Source organism: Conger conger, chromosome 3, assembly GCF_963514075.1.
Source record: "Conger conger chromosome 3, fConCon1.1, whole genome shotgun sequence".
Taxonomy (NCBI): Eukaryota; Metazoa; Chordata; class Actinopteri; order Anguilliformes; family Congridae; genus Conger; species Conger conger.
Genome location: NC_083762.1, coordinates 10,437,307 through 10,452,643, shown reverse-complemented (window position 1 = coordinate 10,452,643; position 15,337 = coordinate 10,437,307). Strand labels below are relative to the sequence as shown.

Genomic DNA, 15,337 nt, shown 5'->3' with positions numbered 1-15,337 from the left:
AACTCGTTAGTTCCCATTGCGTAAGGCTGCAAAGTGGCGGTGGATTTGCGACGGTTTTTATCTTTATGGGTTTGGCCAAATATAGCTGTGTCACTGAAGCAGCCTCTTACCACGTGTTTTTTGTCTTGACTATTTCCGTTGCTCGGGCGACGGTACAAGCAACGCTACGGTTGGCTGTATGTCGATTACGTCATGCTGACGTAGGGAATTCCGCGAGAAGAGGAACAGCTGAGCTCCGAATAGGTACATAATGCTGGTCGGTGAAGTTGTCGAGCAATTCACAAGTCATTCTTCAGCGTTTTATAAGGACAGCACATATTTTTTGTACACTTGGACTTTGAACAATGGCCGTTTTAAAATAATAAAGTCACCGGACACCGGATGATATCATATGATTAATAAATCAACTCTGGTCTGTGTAATGCTTCATGTCAGTCCGTCGGATGCGCAAAATTATATTTCCTGAAACTGAGAACTGTTTGACTGACATTGGAAGAAGACCTGCAGTAACGTACCACGAGTAAGTATTATTATTGTTGTTATTATTTTATCTTTGCATTTTTCTGATCCACATGCTTATTTTTTCACGATCGCTTCCATACATCTGTCATTTGTCTTGGCGCATATAACTGTACACAAACGGCTCAACGGATAGACAGAGCATGCAAAGTTAACAAAAAAGTTTTTCTGCCTGCTCGAAGATCAATGTCATCACGCTGTGAAAATAAGGAGCATATATAAAATAATTAGAAATTTCAGCTTAGTTTTAATTCAGTTATGTTTACTACTAAAATTAGCTGTTAATACAATACTAATTAATTTGGCCATAATCACACGCAATGTATGCTTTCTCTTTAGTCAGATGGGATGATTTCTGGGTGGGGAAAAATATACACGTTTATCCATATTTAAAGTTAAAAAGTAAACTTTTCTTTTTTTTTTTAACTGATGAAATACAATATGAATGAATGAATTCATTTATTTATTTGCATCTGCCCTGACATTGTCTTCCATGTATTACAAACACAAAAAAAAGATAGTTATGGTTACTTCACCGGGACTTTGTAACTCCTGTTAGTGACGTGTTCCCACACAAGGTCATTTAGCCTTGTACCCACCTCCACGTGAACAAACAATAATTGGCTACTGTGCCACGCATCTGAAGAGGGTGCCAATCCGCAGCCATGTATCAATAATGAACTAAACGCTGTCTCTTTCCCCTAACGGGACTGGGGCCTTCTTAGCCTGGGTGTTTGGACGCATTCCCGGGGGAGATCTATCTGTAGCACATGCTGAGCCGCGCTGACCTTACCGGTCGGTGCAGGGACACAGTGGGATCAGTGGCACAGGCTCTGGGCTGCGGACGCCCAGGCCGGCTCGTGTATCGACCGTCCCTGCTCTCGCACGCCCTCAGAGCTGCCTGCAGGCATCTTTAAATAGATAAACGGTTTATATTTGTACGATCCGGGGCGCTGCCTTCCAGCGAGGCTCTTCCCAGAAGCGCAGAGGCTCTGGAGTGACTCAGCAACCTGAGACAGGTCTGTTTCGACAACTTCTGCGCTGCGGCGAAAAAGGGCCAGAGGGGTGTATTTCCTTGCCCGGCTCTTTCTAAGCTTTAAAAATTTGACTTCACCAGAGTGGGCGGCCATGCATCCCGATGTGCTGGAGTCTGTCGGTCGGGTGGAGGGCCTGTCCCTGTCCTCCCCCCAGACCCCGCCCGAACCCGAGGAAGAGGAGGTCGAGGCGGAGATGATGAGGGCCGTGAAGAGGAAGGGCCGCTATCGGAAAAGCCTGCAGCTGCTCAAACCCTTCAGGGTCACGCACAAGTAAGGTCCGCCGCTCTGGCCTGCAGCTTTTCGGCGTGAGCAGGCCCGGGTCAAATACATCATTGTTTTGGATTCAGATACTGTTCTGCGCTCGACTGATCTTGCCTGGTGCAATTGAGCCAGCCAGTTGACCAGAAGGCATGGCTTTGCAGTTTTTGAAGGTAAAATATACAGTGGGTTCCAATAAATCAGACAAGCCCAGTAATGTGTAGAAAAGTATTTCAATCCAAAAGAGTTACCTATATCTCCCAAGAGTGAGAGAACAGCAGGAGGGCTCTATTGACCCCCCCTGAGAGTGAAACACCTCGGCTGTTTGAGCGCCGCCATGGCGATGTGTCGCCACTGAGCTTTTCGCTGCTCCCCAAGATTTCTGTGAGGGGCCTGCGAAAGCCCTGTTCAAACACCGAGCCGTGATTCATCTCCCGACGCGGGCCTGGGGGGACGTGAAGGAGTCTCCTCTCTCCCTCCCGTGGGCCAGTTTGCTCTCTCCCCCCGTCACATAACACCCAGGTGTGTGGAGGCTGGACCGGTCTGCTTCTCTCTTGCAGGCACCAGCACCCGGTGGACAATGCAGGTCTCTTCTCCTTCATGACCCTCCATTGGCTCACCCCTCTGGCTCTCAGGGCCTACCGAACATCCGGCCTGAGCATGGAGGACGTCTGGGGCCTGTCCTGCCACGAGGCCTCTGAGACCAACTGCCAAAGGTGAGGCACCCAATCCGAGCTCCCGCACATAAATACATCCAACCAAGAGGTTACAGGCCTAATTCTCCCCATCAACCATTATAGCCTTTGATGAGGACCTTGATTAGTAGAATCGTGTGTGTAACTGCTTGGCTGGAACAAAAGCCTGCACCCATACTGGCCCTTTCTGGGGAAGATTGAGTATTCCTGCTGTACATACACTTTAGATCAAGGCTGACCAGCCCTGTTTCTGGAGATCTACCATCCTGTAGTTTTTCGCTTCAACCCGAAGCGCATCTCATTGAACAAAAGAAATCTGTTGAGCTGCTAATCGTTAGAATCACGTGTGCCAAGTTTGGGCTGAAATGAAAACCTTATGGGGCGGAAGATCTCCAGGAACAGGGTTGGGCAGCCCTGGCTTGGATAAACAGGAAATATTTGTAAATCAAATTACTCTGTGCTGTTTAATGTAGAACTGCATCCATTAGAGACCTCCGTAAAATACGCATCACTCAGGTGGAGGTTGAGCAGAGGGATTATGGGTAACTGTCAGGGGGATGATGTTGATGATGATGATGCAATGCACCCTCTTACCCATCATGCAGCAGGAGAGTTGTTGTGGGGAGGGAGGGTGTTATTAATAGGCAGGATTAGAGATTAGAGAGTGGCTGTCTGGGCTTCAGCTCCTGCTGAGTACAGTTATGTCATTAGCGCCGCTCCTTTGGACCGTCTTCTGAGACAAATGATTGAATGGAAGCAGCCCAGCTTAATGCGATTCTAAGAGCCATTAACCAAGACGCTAATGGCTCCAAATCCAAATTTCCACTTGGCCGTGGGGTCAGGAAAGGGGGAAACTTGCACATCGCTTGCACATCTTTATGATTGAGTGAAAAAAAAACTCAGGAGGGAAAAACACATATGTTCCAGCTGGATTGTGCGGAATTGTGAAAAGTGTTGACCCTTATTCCTCCATACATTTGTTAGTAGAAAAATGAATGCGTCCACACTTCTTTGTTTTGAATAGGTTGTTTCATATAGTGGAGGATCTAGTTGGTCTGCTCCCCAATTACAGTTCAACAAGAAGCAACAACTGAGGGAGAATGTCAACACTTGTCCCGCGATGGACACAAAGGACCAAATGATCATTGCCATGAACAAATACATCACAGCTGGGGAGGGGGGTGATTAGAGATCTGGTGGGGTGGGGGGAGAGAATTGAGCTGACATAGGGGGTGGAAGTTGAAACACAGAGGTACTGATTATGGGGAGACAAGGTTATGGAGGCCCACAACAAGGGGAGACACTTCTCGGGGGTTAACTGTACTGTTCTTGTTCTTGGTGAATTTATAAACTGTCTCTACAGTGCACTAGTGCATTGCCAGCATTGATTCCAGTTGTGCTGGGTCTGCTAAAATGTAAATTCATATCCATGGGAAGAAGCTATACTTCTCCTCCAGACTTGCTATTTTGTCTTTGAAGTGTTCTGGCATCGAGCCAAACGCACCCCAGGTATGCTACGGAGTCATAGGTGTGTGCCTGTGAAAGAAAGATGCATTGGGTATTTGGACTTCTCACACGTGTTCGAGTGTCCAGAACAGTTATGTAATCCATCTCCAAAACACCGAAGTGAAGGAGAAAAGGAATCAGGAGAACGTTCCAGAAAATAGTAAAGATATAACTAGGCTCCGAACAAACTGCAGGGTTTGCTTCTGTTCATTTACAGGAGGGATTGGGAAACCGCCTGTCTTACACTTTTATAGTGACTTAATTACGCGTAATTACTACTGAAGCAAGTAATTTTACTTCTCAGTCATTTGGCTATTTTCCATCGCAAGGCAAAAGAAAATTGCTCACCCATAAATGCACTCAAGAGCCTTTACTTGCAGTAAGATATACACCTTTAGAAGAGTTACTTTATTTGGAGGAAAAGTTGGAATGGCAGTAACAATCAATTTATCTGTTCTTGCGTTTGCTTAATTTCTTTCACCTTGTTCATCCTGAAATTGCCTTTAGTGAACACTTGGCATTTTGTCACTAGGGGAAACTGAGCATTGTCATTTGCATTGAGGCTAAATCCTCACTCTGTCGTGAGAAGTCTTAATTTCTCCTCCGCCATTTTAACATTTGTCCTCTGGCTCTTTCTGTGGCCTGCAGCCCTGCTGAACCTGGTCCTTCCTGAGCTTGGTCTGCCGCTCAGATCACAGCATTAACTGTGTTTAAGCTTTAAACAAGGCCAGATGTGCTTTACATTTCTCTCATACTTTAACATCCATGAGAATGTGTAATCTGAGACAAGGCGGGGGCCCCTCCAGCACACGGTGTCCAGTCAGGGAAGTGAAAAACAGGAGAATGACCTTTGCTTTTTGAGCGAAATGGCCGAGAAGTCTTTATATTGGCAGAGCAAGAGACAAGCAGGGACATGCACTGAGTGAGCTCGCATAAACATCTACAGTAGCTGCGTATTTGTGATTGCCATACATGGTCGCTGCCTTGTGTTTCACTTTCTCTGTGTCAACAGTTCAGGGGTCCCCCGTTGCAGTCTCCTTCTGGTGTTGTGACAACATGGTAATAGATTCCCCCCCCCCCCCCCCCCTCCCCGGGTGGCCCTGTACTAGGCTGGAGACACTGTGGCACGAGGAGCTGAAGGCTCGGGGAAAGGAGAAGGCCTCCCTGGCCCGTGTGTGCTGGAGGTTCTGTCAGACCCGAATGCTGGTGGCCATCTTCTCCCTGCTCATCACCATGGTAGCAGGTTTCATCGGGCCTGTGAGTTCTGTCCTTGGGACTATAAGCTCACCCACCCCCCCCCCCCTTTTTGGGACATTAAACGTTCTCCTATTCCACTGTCTGACTGACTGTCTCAGCATAACTGTCTCCCAGCTGCTAAATGACCATAAGATGGCTTTTATGTCCCTCATGTTGACTTTCCAGCAAATTCAAAATGGTTATTGATGGTAAAATTGCTTAGAGCAGGGGTGTGCCATGGAGGGCTGAGAGTGAGAGGGTTTTTCATTCCAAACCATGACTACACCAGCTGATCTCGCTAATTAACACACCTTCAACCAGAGAGAAGGGAATTAATTTGTGAAATCAACAGGTGTGGTGATCGGTTGGTATGAGAACCTGCATACTCTCGGCCCTCCATGGCACACAGTTGAGCACCACTGGCTTACAGGGTGAAAACAAGGTGCTGTTTCTGCTCTCTTTTCACTACTGTATCAGCAAAGCACAAAATGACTCTGTAGAAACTGCCCAATAAAGGCGTGTGTGCTAATAAGATAACCAAAGCAGTCAAAGTAAAGTGGACATGGAAACTGTAGATAAAGTAAACAGGCAGTCATTCCGGCTGTTTACTCCCCTGGGTCCGAGTGAGGTTGTTGCTTTAATTTATCGCTTTTTTATAACCTCTTTTTTCCATTCGGCCCCGCTGTTAAATTTGATTAAAAAGGTATCAAACACACTGTACCAATGGAAAATGTGCAGAGGGAGCTGCATCGTAGCCTAGTTCTTGTTGGGGATTTGTCTTGGTTTTATAAATTGTTCAGTGCAGTGTAATTGAGTTTAGCCTGCCCCTGCTGGGTCTGTATTGAGTGGGGCCATTGTTCATTTTCCCTGCTTCCTCCTCGGTGACTCTGTGCACTACCTGCTGCTGTAAACAGCGCACAATGTGCGTTTAATAGCATTAGGCAGATTTACCTGTCGCACAGTCCCCCCTTTTGTTCCCTTCTGCTGCTGTTTGGCATGGCTGCTGTGTGTTTTACAGTAAGTGTGGTTTGGAGGAATTGCAGCTTATCTAAACACCATCCATTGTTAACGCTATCACAGCAGATCTTACACGTGCATGCAGGGGAATTGTGGTTTTCTGGGGGTTTTTGGAGTAATAGCTTTTGGATTTTTTTTTGTTTGTGCTATCTTCCTCTTTTTTTCTTTTTTTATGTCTGTTTTCAGTCTTTCTGCTTTTTTTCTCTCGTCACCTCTTCCACTTGCTGTTTTCTTCTCCACTGATTCTCCTTCATCTATGCTGTCTCTGCCACTCTCCTGCCCCTTTCCTCATCTTTCTCTCCTTCATCCAATTCTTTCTCATTCTCTTGTCTCTCTTTCTTCAAGTTGTTCTGTCATTTTCTTTCCTGCTTTTTGTTAATTTTGGTTTGGTATTTTCTTTATTGTTGTCGCTTTTGCTGTTGCCTAATGGCTATACATATTGAACAATAAAAACTCCCCCCCTCTCTCTCTCCCTCTCTTTCTCTGTCCCTCTCCCCACTATCTCTCTATGTCTCTTTCCTTTCTCTTTCTTTCTCTCTCAATTAAATTAAATTCAATTCAATTCAATTCAATTCAATTCAATTCAAGTTGCTTTATTGGAATGACAGAACATTACAGTTTGTATTCCCAAAGCAATAACAATATTTGAATGATTAGCATGAGCGGTTAGAAACAAATGAACTCTCTCTCTCCCCCTCAGGCGCTCCTCGTTCGGGCTCTGCTGGAGTACTCTCAGAGCCCGGAGCCCCGGGTGTTGTTCGGGCTGTCTCTGGTGGGCGGGGTGTTCCTGATGGAGCTGGCCCGCTCCTGGTCGCTGGCCCTGGTTTGGGCCGTCAACTACCGCACCGCCGTCCGGCTGCGGGGGGCTACGCTCACCTTCGCCTTCCAGAAGATCCTCCGCCTCCGCAGCACCAAAGACATCAGCGCCGGAGAGGTGAGTGCAGGGTGGGGGGAGGTTTTCATCCAGGCGTGATCTCTTAATGAAAGTCACATTTACATTTAGCCAATTACATTTGCTTGCCGAACCTGTTGATCCAGGTGGCTTAGTCAACGGTTAAGAACTGTCACCGCAGGTGAACACTAGCTAAGCACGCTTAATTGTTGCGTTAATCTAAAAATAGCGTGAAAGTGCATTCCAGGGCTAAGTCGGCAGGTGTCTCCCTGGCTAATTGGCCAAGACCAGTTCCATTTAAACAATGACTGCACAGATCAGCAGACATACAGTAGACTGACAGTGGACTGAAACATACGGAAGGAGTGAGTGGGTGGCAGCCTGGATGCCAGAGGTGGGCACTCGCTTGTCTGCACAAGAATGTTGCTGTGATAATAGGGGCTTAAGCCTGGTTTATCTCTTTTTGCATGACCAGTTTGACAAGTCCCTTATTTACAGTGTTGCACCATGTGTTTTGGTTTGTACTGTGGCAAAGGTCTGTAGGAAGAATTCTGTAGTCTCTTTGGTAATGAGGCTGCAAACTGCAAAGCCTATCCATGGCAGTGAATTTCAGTGTTCCATCTAGCTGTCTCAATCAGCACATTGTCTGCGACATAATAAAATTCTAGAGGTGCACGACACAGAGAAACGGCTTTTTTTTGCCGTTTGACACTTGCCGAAAGGGTCGTGTGATAGGGGGTGGAGTCAAACTTATGCATTCGGAATTAGGAGAAAATTTTAAATCAGGGATATTAATTTAATTTGAGATACTATACGAGGGTCCTGAAGGTTGCTGTAGGTTCACTCTTGTGGTGTTTTTGGTCTGGTTTGTAATTATAAGTGAGCAGTTTAAGTGACCATGACCACTGTTTCTGGGCCTCTGCAGCTGGTGAACATGTGCTCCAGTGATGGCCAGAGGATCTTCGAGGCGACCACGATGGGGTGTCTGCTGGCTGGGGGACCACTGGTGGCCATCCTCGGGTTGTCCTACACCTGCACTTTCCTGGGCCCCACCGCGCTGGTGGGGTCGGCCATTTTCATCTTCTTCTACCCCTCCATGGTATGTCCCATGACACGCTTCAACATTGAACCTCCCCGCCCCCCCATATCCGTCCAGTCAAGTACCCTCGATTGAAACTGGACTCAAATGGATTGAACTGCATTGATACTTGATTGCAGACCTGGGCAAAATAGGTAATTGATTTGGATTCAAATACTTTTCTGTGCTCAATTGAATTTGAACCAACCAAGCGGACTGGAAGGTGGAGTTTGCACTTAGAACAATTTTAATCTTAATTAATCTTAAATTTGAGGCAGCCTGTAGCGTAGTGGTTAAGGTAAATGACTGGGACACGCATGGTCGGTGGTTCTAATCCCAGTGTAACCACAATAAGATCTGCACAGCCTTTGGGCCCTTGAGCAAGGCCCTTAACACTGTATTGCTCCAGGGGAGGATTGTCTCCTGCTTAGTCTAATCAACTGTACGTCGCTCTGGATAAGAGCGTCTGCCAATAATGTAATGTAATACAAAGCAATTATGTATTTGACCCAGGTTTGCTAGATTGACGCTTTGACATGCCTCATGTTAAAAAATGTCAGCGTTTCCTATTTCTACCAGAAGCTCCGGTCAATGAATGGTAGGCTTTCCATCCGATTAGACCCAACTCTTGAACTTAAATGAGCATATTAACAAACAAACCGTGTAGTGTGCTAATCCTGACAACTACATTATTGATGTCTCTGCACTCCTCTCTGTGATTCTTCACCATTTTTTCCCTCTTACCCACGGCAGACGCTCGCTTCCCGTCTGACCGCCTACTTTAGGAAGAAGTGTTTGCTGGTGTCGGACCGGCGGGTGCGGCTCATGAACGAAATCCTGAGTTCCATCAAGGCCATCAAGATGTACTGCTGGGAGTCCGCTTTCGCCCACAACATCCACCGTGAGTCACTCTCGGGGAGATATACGAGAACTGGAGACAGATTCTTACTGGTTCTGTGGATTCCCATGGGAGCTGCTTAATGGCACATGAAGCCAGTTAATGGATGCTGAAAAGTTTGATTATTGGGCTTTTTTGGCACCAGACCATGCATACTGGGTAAAGGCGAAGAGATGAATAGGAATTAAATCTTATAGCTTCCTCTGTGTAGCTCGGAAAATTGATCCCTGGAGAGTAATTAGCTTAGTGTGAAGAAATTTAGTTTAAACGTAGTGTCATTTTGCAAGGGTATAAATTAATAGTTTTGAATGGACATCAATGAGGAAATTTGCTTTTTTGGCACCATAGGCATAATAAACTGCAATACCTTCAGAAACCACTGGACTGCAAGCTTCAGGTGAAAGGTCAACGCCTGGTGCCCTGATGCGTCTATACTTAATGCTGATGCATCCAGTTAGCCTCTCACATGGCAATTTAGCAACGGTCACACCTCTTTCAGTTCCTGTTCTCGGTTGGCTTTTTAAATCTTGTGTTCCGAGATGTTTATATCTTTTCTGCTTTGTCATGCTCGCTTCTGCTTTCTTGGCAAAGTCCTGTGATATCAATGAATCCACAGGAACAGGAATTCTCTGATTCTTTCACTTGTAGGATTGCCGGATTTAATCACAAATGAGGTTGGGAGCTGGCCAGGGGGATGTGGTTTCACTATCAGACTAGCGGAATGGATCATGGACTGGGGGTGGTTCATTTGAATTTTTTTTCCAAATGAACTTTTTCGGACCGTACATTACATTGTCTGGTTGGGACCACAAAACAGGCCTGTACAAATACATAAAAATAACGTACATCCCATCAAAACCTGGGCATCTGGCAGCCCTACTCCCAAATGTGTATTAGTTTACTCCATTAGCTTGAAGTCCATCTATTAGATTTCATTGTACTCAATGGCCAGTGCAACATATTGATATGTCTCAAAAGAGAGGTAAAAGATTTTGAGAAGTCATCTCAGGAAATAATTTATTCATTAACAACGTATTCCTGCTATATGCTGGTACATATCAGAGAATGTATTAAAGTTGAAGCTGTGACCTTTATTTTTATATGTTGGTCTGCATTTGCATTTTTATATAGCGCCTTTATCCAGAGCGCTTGTGCAATTCTTATTCTCATTCACCCATTCACACACACACTCACACACCAACGGCAATTGGCTGCCATGCCAGGCACCAACCAGTTCATCAGGAGAACTTGAGGGTTAGGTGTTTTGTTCAGGGAGCCAATGTTGCCCCCGATTGTTGGAGATCTGTGTCGATACTGTGCTGCATAGCACTGGCTTCAGCCATCGACCTGATTTCAGGATCCACAGAGAGATGGATGAATATTAGCAACAAGCATTTGAGGACACACTCTTTTTTCCTGAGCATGTGTGCAATAAGGTTTCTGCTGTAACAGATATACTGTCTGCTAGCTGAGGGCCAGGGTAGATGGAATGAATTTGTGAATGGACAAGCCCACGTGTAGTGGCTCATGGGACAAAGCAGACATGTAATACTTTGGCAGCAGGGGCAACTGTGAACTTAAAATGATGAATGGATGCACCAACTAACACCTTCACACACATAGATAAACACAGAGACCTCCCTGACCTCCTCCTTTGACCTTTCTTTCTCTTTCATCGTTGCAACATAAATATTTTTTGAGCTTTTATTAATATTAAATAAAATAATAATATATGTGTATATATTAATGATAAAAAACAATGACCCAAAATGTGATGTCATTTGCTATTTGCATGTGATGTCACATGCTAGAGAATTTCAATTCTCTAGCATGTGAAATTTACTAATTTATTTCGTTTCAAATAAAGGTATTTCAAAAGTAATCAGCCACACAAAAACACCTGACTATTCCCCCTCCGCTACCCCCTGCCTTCTCCCTCTCTCTCCCTCTCTCTCTCAGAGATCCGGTCGAAGGAGCGGAAGATTCTGGAGCAGGCGGGCTCAGTGCAGAGCCTGACAGTGGGCGTGGCCCCCATCGTGGTGGTGATCGCCAGCGTGTGCACCTTTACTCTGCACATGGCTTTGGGCTACGACCTGACAGCGGCTGAGGTACGACCCCGTGACCCCCCCCCCCCCCCCGGGCCTCAGACAGTAGGGTGAGCGGCCTGCCCCAGGCCTGGGATTACCGGCGTGACAGTAGGCCTCGGCCACCTGACCCTTTCCCTTGTCTCCTGCCCTCCCCCCCCCGCAGGCCTTCACTGTCGTCGCTGTCTTCAACTCCATGACCTTTGCCCTCAAGGTCACGCCCTTAGCAGTACGCTCTCTGTCAGAAGGCTCGGTGGCAGTGAAGCGATTTCAGGTAAAGTAAATAAATAAATAAATAAATAAATAAGCAAGCAGAACAAACAAGTAAAGCAAACACAGAATCAGACACGGTGTCAGCATTTTGTTTTGTACCACAGTGGAAGGGTAATGCTCTCATTGTGCTCTCATCTGTACACCCTGCACTTGATAAGAATTTTGTCCTTTGAAAAGTTAAACTTGTAGTTCTAAAGTTTAGATCAATAGCAATTTATTAACAAAGCAAAGATACAAAGTCTCCTTTACAGAATAAAACAGAGGATAAAGCAAGGCAGATCAATTTCAATGTTCTGACACCAGCTTTATACACTGTACCCAAAACAAAATGGATCATGTAGTGGGTGGACTATCAAAACACCCCTCTTTGTACTTCCCTGTGTATGAGAGGTCTGCCAGTTCACACCAGCATTTAGGCATCCTGAGGCGTCCTGCCTCCCATTTAATTCTGGGAGGCCATCAACCACCCCACTGTTTGATCAGTTCACGTCTCCAGCAAGTTTATCACATACTGTAAAAAAAAAAAAAATTTTACAATACAATACAATAATACTGTAGTACCAGAAATGTAGCAGGCTGTATATCTATTAAATGTTAAATGTATCAGGTGTTTCATCTCACATAATAGAATTATTTACATTTCAGCTGTTTACAGTTTTGTACTTTTGGTATTTTACAGAGCTTTTACAGTGCAGTTCAATTCAACAGCCAGACACTTTGCGGCTGATTGGGTCATTGAAATGGTTAAAATGTTGGCCCAAGTCCTTCCAGCCTCGTGTGTCTGTTTCCTCAGCGTCTCTTCCTGATGGAAGAACGGGAGCTGGTGACGGCTAAAATGGAGGACCCCGGGAATGCGGTGGAGTTCCTGGATGCCACGCTGGCCTGGGAGAGGGCCCGGGGCCCTACTGGGACGGGGACGGGGACGGGGGCTGGCCGGGGCAGGACGTCCCAGAGGCCCAAAAAGGGGGAAGGAATGAGGAGGTTCCTGCGCAGGGAGAAACTGAGCCTGTACATCACCCCGGAGGAGGGCAAAGGAGGCGGGGAGGCGCAGAACGACCAGCACCTCCTCACCCACATGGAGCAGGAGAGCCCCCAGAGCACCGTCTCCTCCACCAAGAGCATCCGCCCCCCGCTGCACAAGACCCTGCATCGCATCCGGCTCCGCGTCAGAAAGGTGGAGCAGGGCTCTCCGCTGCGCGTGCTGGGCCTGGCCTGCTCCGCTCCGCTCAACACGGCGTGCCAGCCGCGTGCCATCCACGCCCTGCACCACCTCATTTCACTGCAATGCAAAACAACGGCTGTCTGAACAGTCGTCTTGTAATAAGTCTCATTGTTTTTCTCTCAAGTAGAAAATATTAGGTTAAATATTAAGTTACTCTTTGGCTGACAAGTTTTATTTTCTCACCCCATTGGCAAATCTTTAGATGATTCAAACTTTCTCACCTCATTGGCATTTCTTTGTTTCATTTAACAGAAAAGATACTTGTTAAGACTGACTTATTTTTTGTTCTTTTGCAGTGTAATGAACCAAGGAAATAAAACATTGAGTGAAGTCTGGTGGTGTAGTGCAAGGCTGGAGCAACTACACTCCCAAAACAAATTGTTATGACTCAAAGTAAATATTAGCTTGGTACTGGTACTGATTCCTTGACAGGTGAAATTTTCTTAGGCCATTGGCAAATCTTGAAATTAACTCCTGCCTGACTGGCAATACATTTATACTATTTAGCAATAGGTTAATAAAATTAATAGAAATAAGAATCAAAATATAAGACTAAAATACTTGTTGGGACGTATTGGTGTTTGCAGTGTACCTGCAAACATTGCGAGCCTGTGAAACCTGGAGTTGAGTAGAGCTGTGCTATGGGGATGTGATCATAATCAACAGTAATGGAACAGCAGTCAAACAGACGCCAGCTTTCCCCTGCAGCATACAGTACTGGCGACTTGAATACTGAACCATCCCCTCAACCCCCAAAAAACACATTCAGACATCTTACGCTCCTAACACACCGACAGATACAAGCTACTTTAGGGAACGGGTGAGCTGAGCCATCTTTACAATACAACTGGAGAAAAAAAACAGCTTTCCGTTTAGAGGATAAACTCGCTGACTCTTAAGAGCCGGGGAGCATTAGAACAACATGCTGTTTATCCCAGAGCTCTAATGCAGGCTGTCCAGTGGTGTTAGCCTGAGTAAATGACATTCACGTACATTTGGGCATTAAGCAGAGGCTCTTATCCGCAGCCACTCGCTAAAGTGCATACACAAAGGTTAGGCAAAGAACAGAGAGGATAGCTGTGTCACCGGCAATAGCTATAACCATTACATAAACCTACAGGAACACATTAAATGCCTCAGTAGGCACTCGGGGGACATTAAGGGTGTGATTCTTTAAGTCTTGAATAGATTTGAGGGTATATAGTGACATGAGTAGGCCTATTCAAGTAAGAATAAATGCTAGGTGTTTACTGAAGCAAGATTTCGTTTGAACGGGCGAGTTTTCAAAAACATAATGTTTTTTTTTACCACGTCTCTCCACAGGGGGCGCTGCTGGGGATTTGCGGGGGAGTGGGAAGCGGAAAGAGCTCTCTGCTCTCCGCTCTGCTGGGGCAGGTGAGGTCAACATACTGCTGTAATCGTACTGCCTACTCTTTAGTACGCGATGGGCAGTATGCAAAGAATATATTCAGTGGAAATAAGTATTTCATTAGGGAATTGTAAGTGCACTACATTTAGAGGAATTTTACACTTACTTATCAACTCGCTTATGCAGTGTCCTGAACTTACATACTCAATAGTAGGCAAGTAAGCTGTCCTCTCTAAGCTGGGCCCTGACGCCGTTGGTCCTGCCTCCCACAGATGACCCTGTTGGAGGGCTCGGTGGCGGTAAGCGGAGGTTTTGCGTACGTCCCTCAGCAGGCCTGGATCCTCAACGACTCCCTGAGAGAGAACATCCTGTTTGGCAAGGCCTACGACATGGAAAAGTGAGAGCAGTGAGAAACGGACTGTGTGTAGAGAGGAGGATACGCACTCATCTATCTCCTCTAACCCTGTCTTTTCTTTCCTTTCTTTCTTGTGTCCGTCCACTGCAGGTATAATGCTGTCCTCCAGGCCTGCTGTCTAAACCCTGATATTTCTGACCTGCCCTACGGTGACATGACAGAGGTGACTATTGTAACAACTCGACCCCTAAACTCATCCCTAACTCTAGATATAAGGTAGAGATAAGCCTACATTTGTGGTGTGTATGTGTGTCTGTCAGTCTGTCTATCTGTCTGTCTGTGTGAGAACGTGTGCCTCCCAATTTGAATGTGTTCTATATGAAAATAAAGGATCAAAAAGAGAACTGGGACCAGAAAACCGAGGGATCCGGCAGCAAGTCAATTCTCGCAAAAATACAAAACTGGCCTGAAGCACGAAATTACATACTAAACATCCTTCCGAAATGAGCAACCATTAAAACCTGCAAATAACTGCTCCCCAGTTCTTTAGAGTGATTTTTTAGCGGCATTTCGCTGTAATTATTTTCCATTTTGGAAAAATAAATGAACAAGACCTGAGCAGCCATTTGCATAAGATAAAATGGGATTATGCTAATATACATCTGTGAACTGAAGGAATATAATGAGCAGAAAATACGAGATATTGGAACAAATGTAGGGTTAAAATAGAAATTAGAAGAGAATAATTAGTTGAAATATGGGACTGCTCTGTCTATTCTGTGCTGCATTTCAAAATGGAGCTTGATTTGAATGTTTGCTGCTTTATTCTGCAACCACTGCCGTGACATTGGTGAATGAAGTGATCTTTCCGGATCTTCCATGGGTCAGCTCCCGCCAA

General features: G+C 45.7%; 1 protein-coding gene across 1 annotated transcript in view; it reads left to right on the top strand.

Annotated features, from left to right (window-relative positions):
• Positions 1-228: 228 nt before the first annotated feature.
• The window catches only part of wu:fb13g09 (ATP-binding cassette sub-family C member 5), a 33,984-nt gene continuing 18,875 nt past the window's right edge, over positions 229-15,337 (top strand). Inside the window, exons 1-13 of the mRNA XM_061235038.1 lie at positions 229-520; positions 1,637-1,826; positions 2,375-2,530; positions 5,125-5,272; positions 6,969-7,202; positions 8,086-8,259; positions 8,992-9,139; positions 11,096-11,244; positions 11,387-11,494; positions 12,287-12,667; positions 14,039-14,110; positions 14,357-14,481; positions 14,590-14,662. Of these exons, the coding sequence (XP_061091022.1) occupies positions 1,648-1,826; positions 2,375-2,530; positions 5,125-5,272; positions 6,969-7,202; positions 8,086-8,259; positions 8,992-9,139; positions 11,096-11,244; positions 11,387-11,494; positions 12,287-12,667; positions 14,039-14,110; positions 14,357-14,481; positions 14,590-14,662 (1,947 nt within the window). The 5' untranslated portion in view covers positions 229-520; positions 1,637-1,647. The remainder of the gene's footprint in view (positions 521-1,636; positions 1,827-2,374; positions 2,531-5,124; positions 5,273-6,968; positions 7,203-8,085; positions 8,260-8,991; positions 9,140-11,095; positions 11,245-11,386; positions 11,495-12,286; positions 12,668-14,038; positions 14,111-14,356; positions 14,482-14,589; positions 14,663-15,337) is intronic.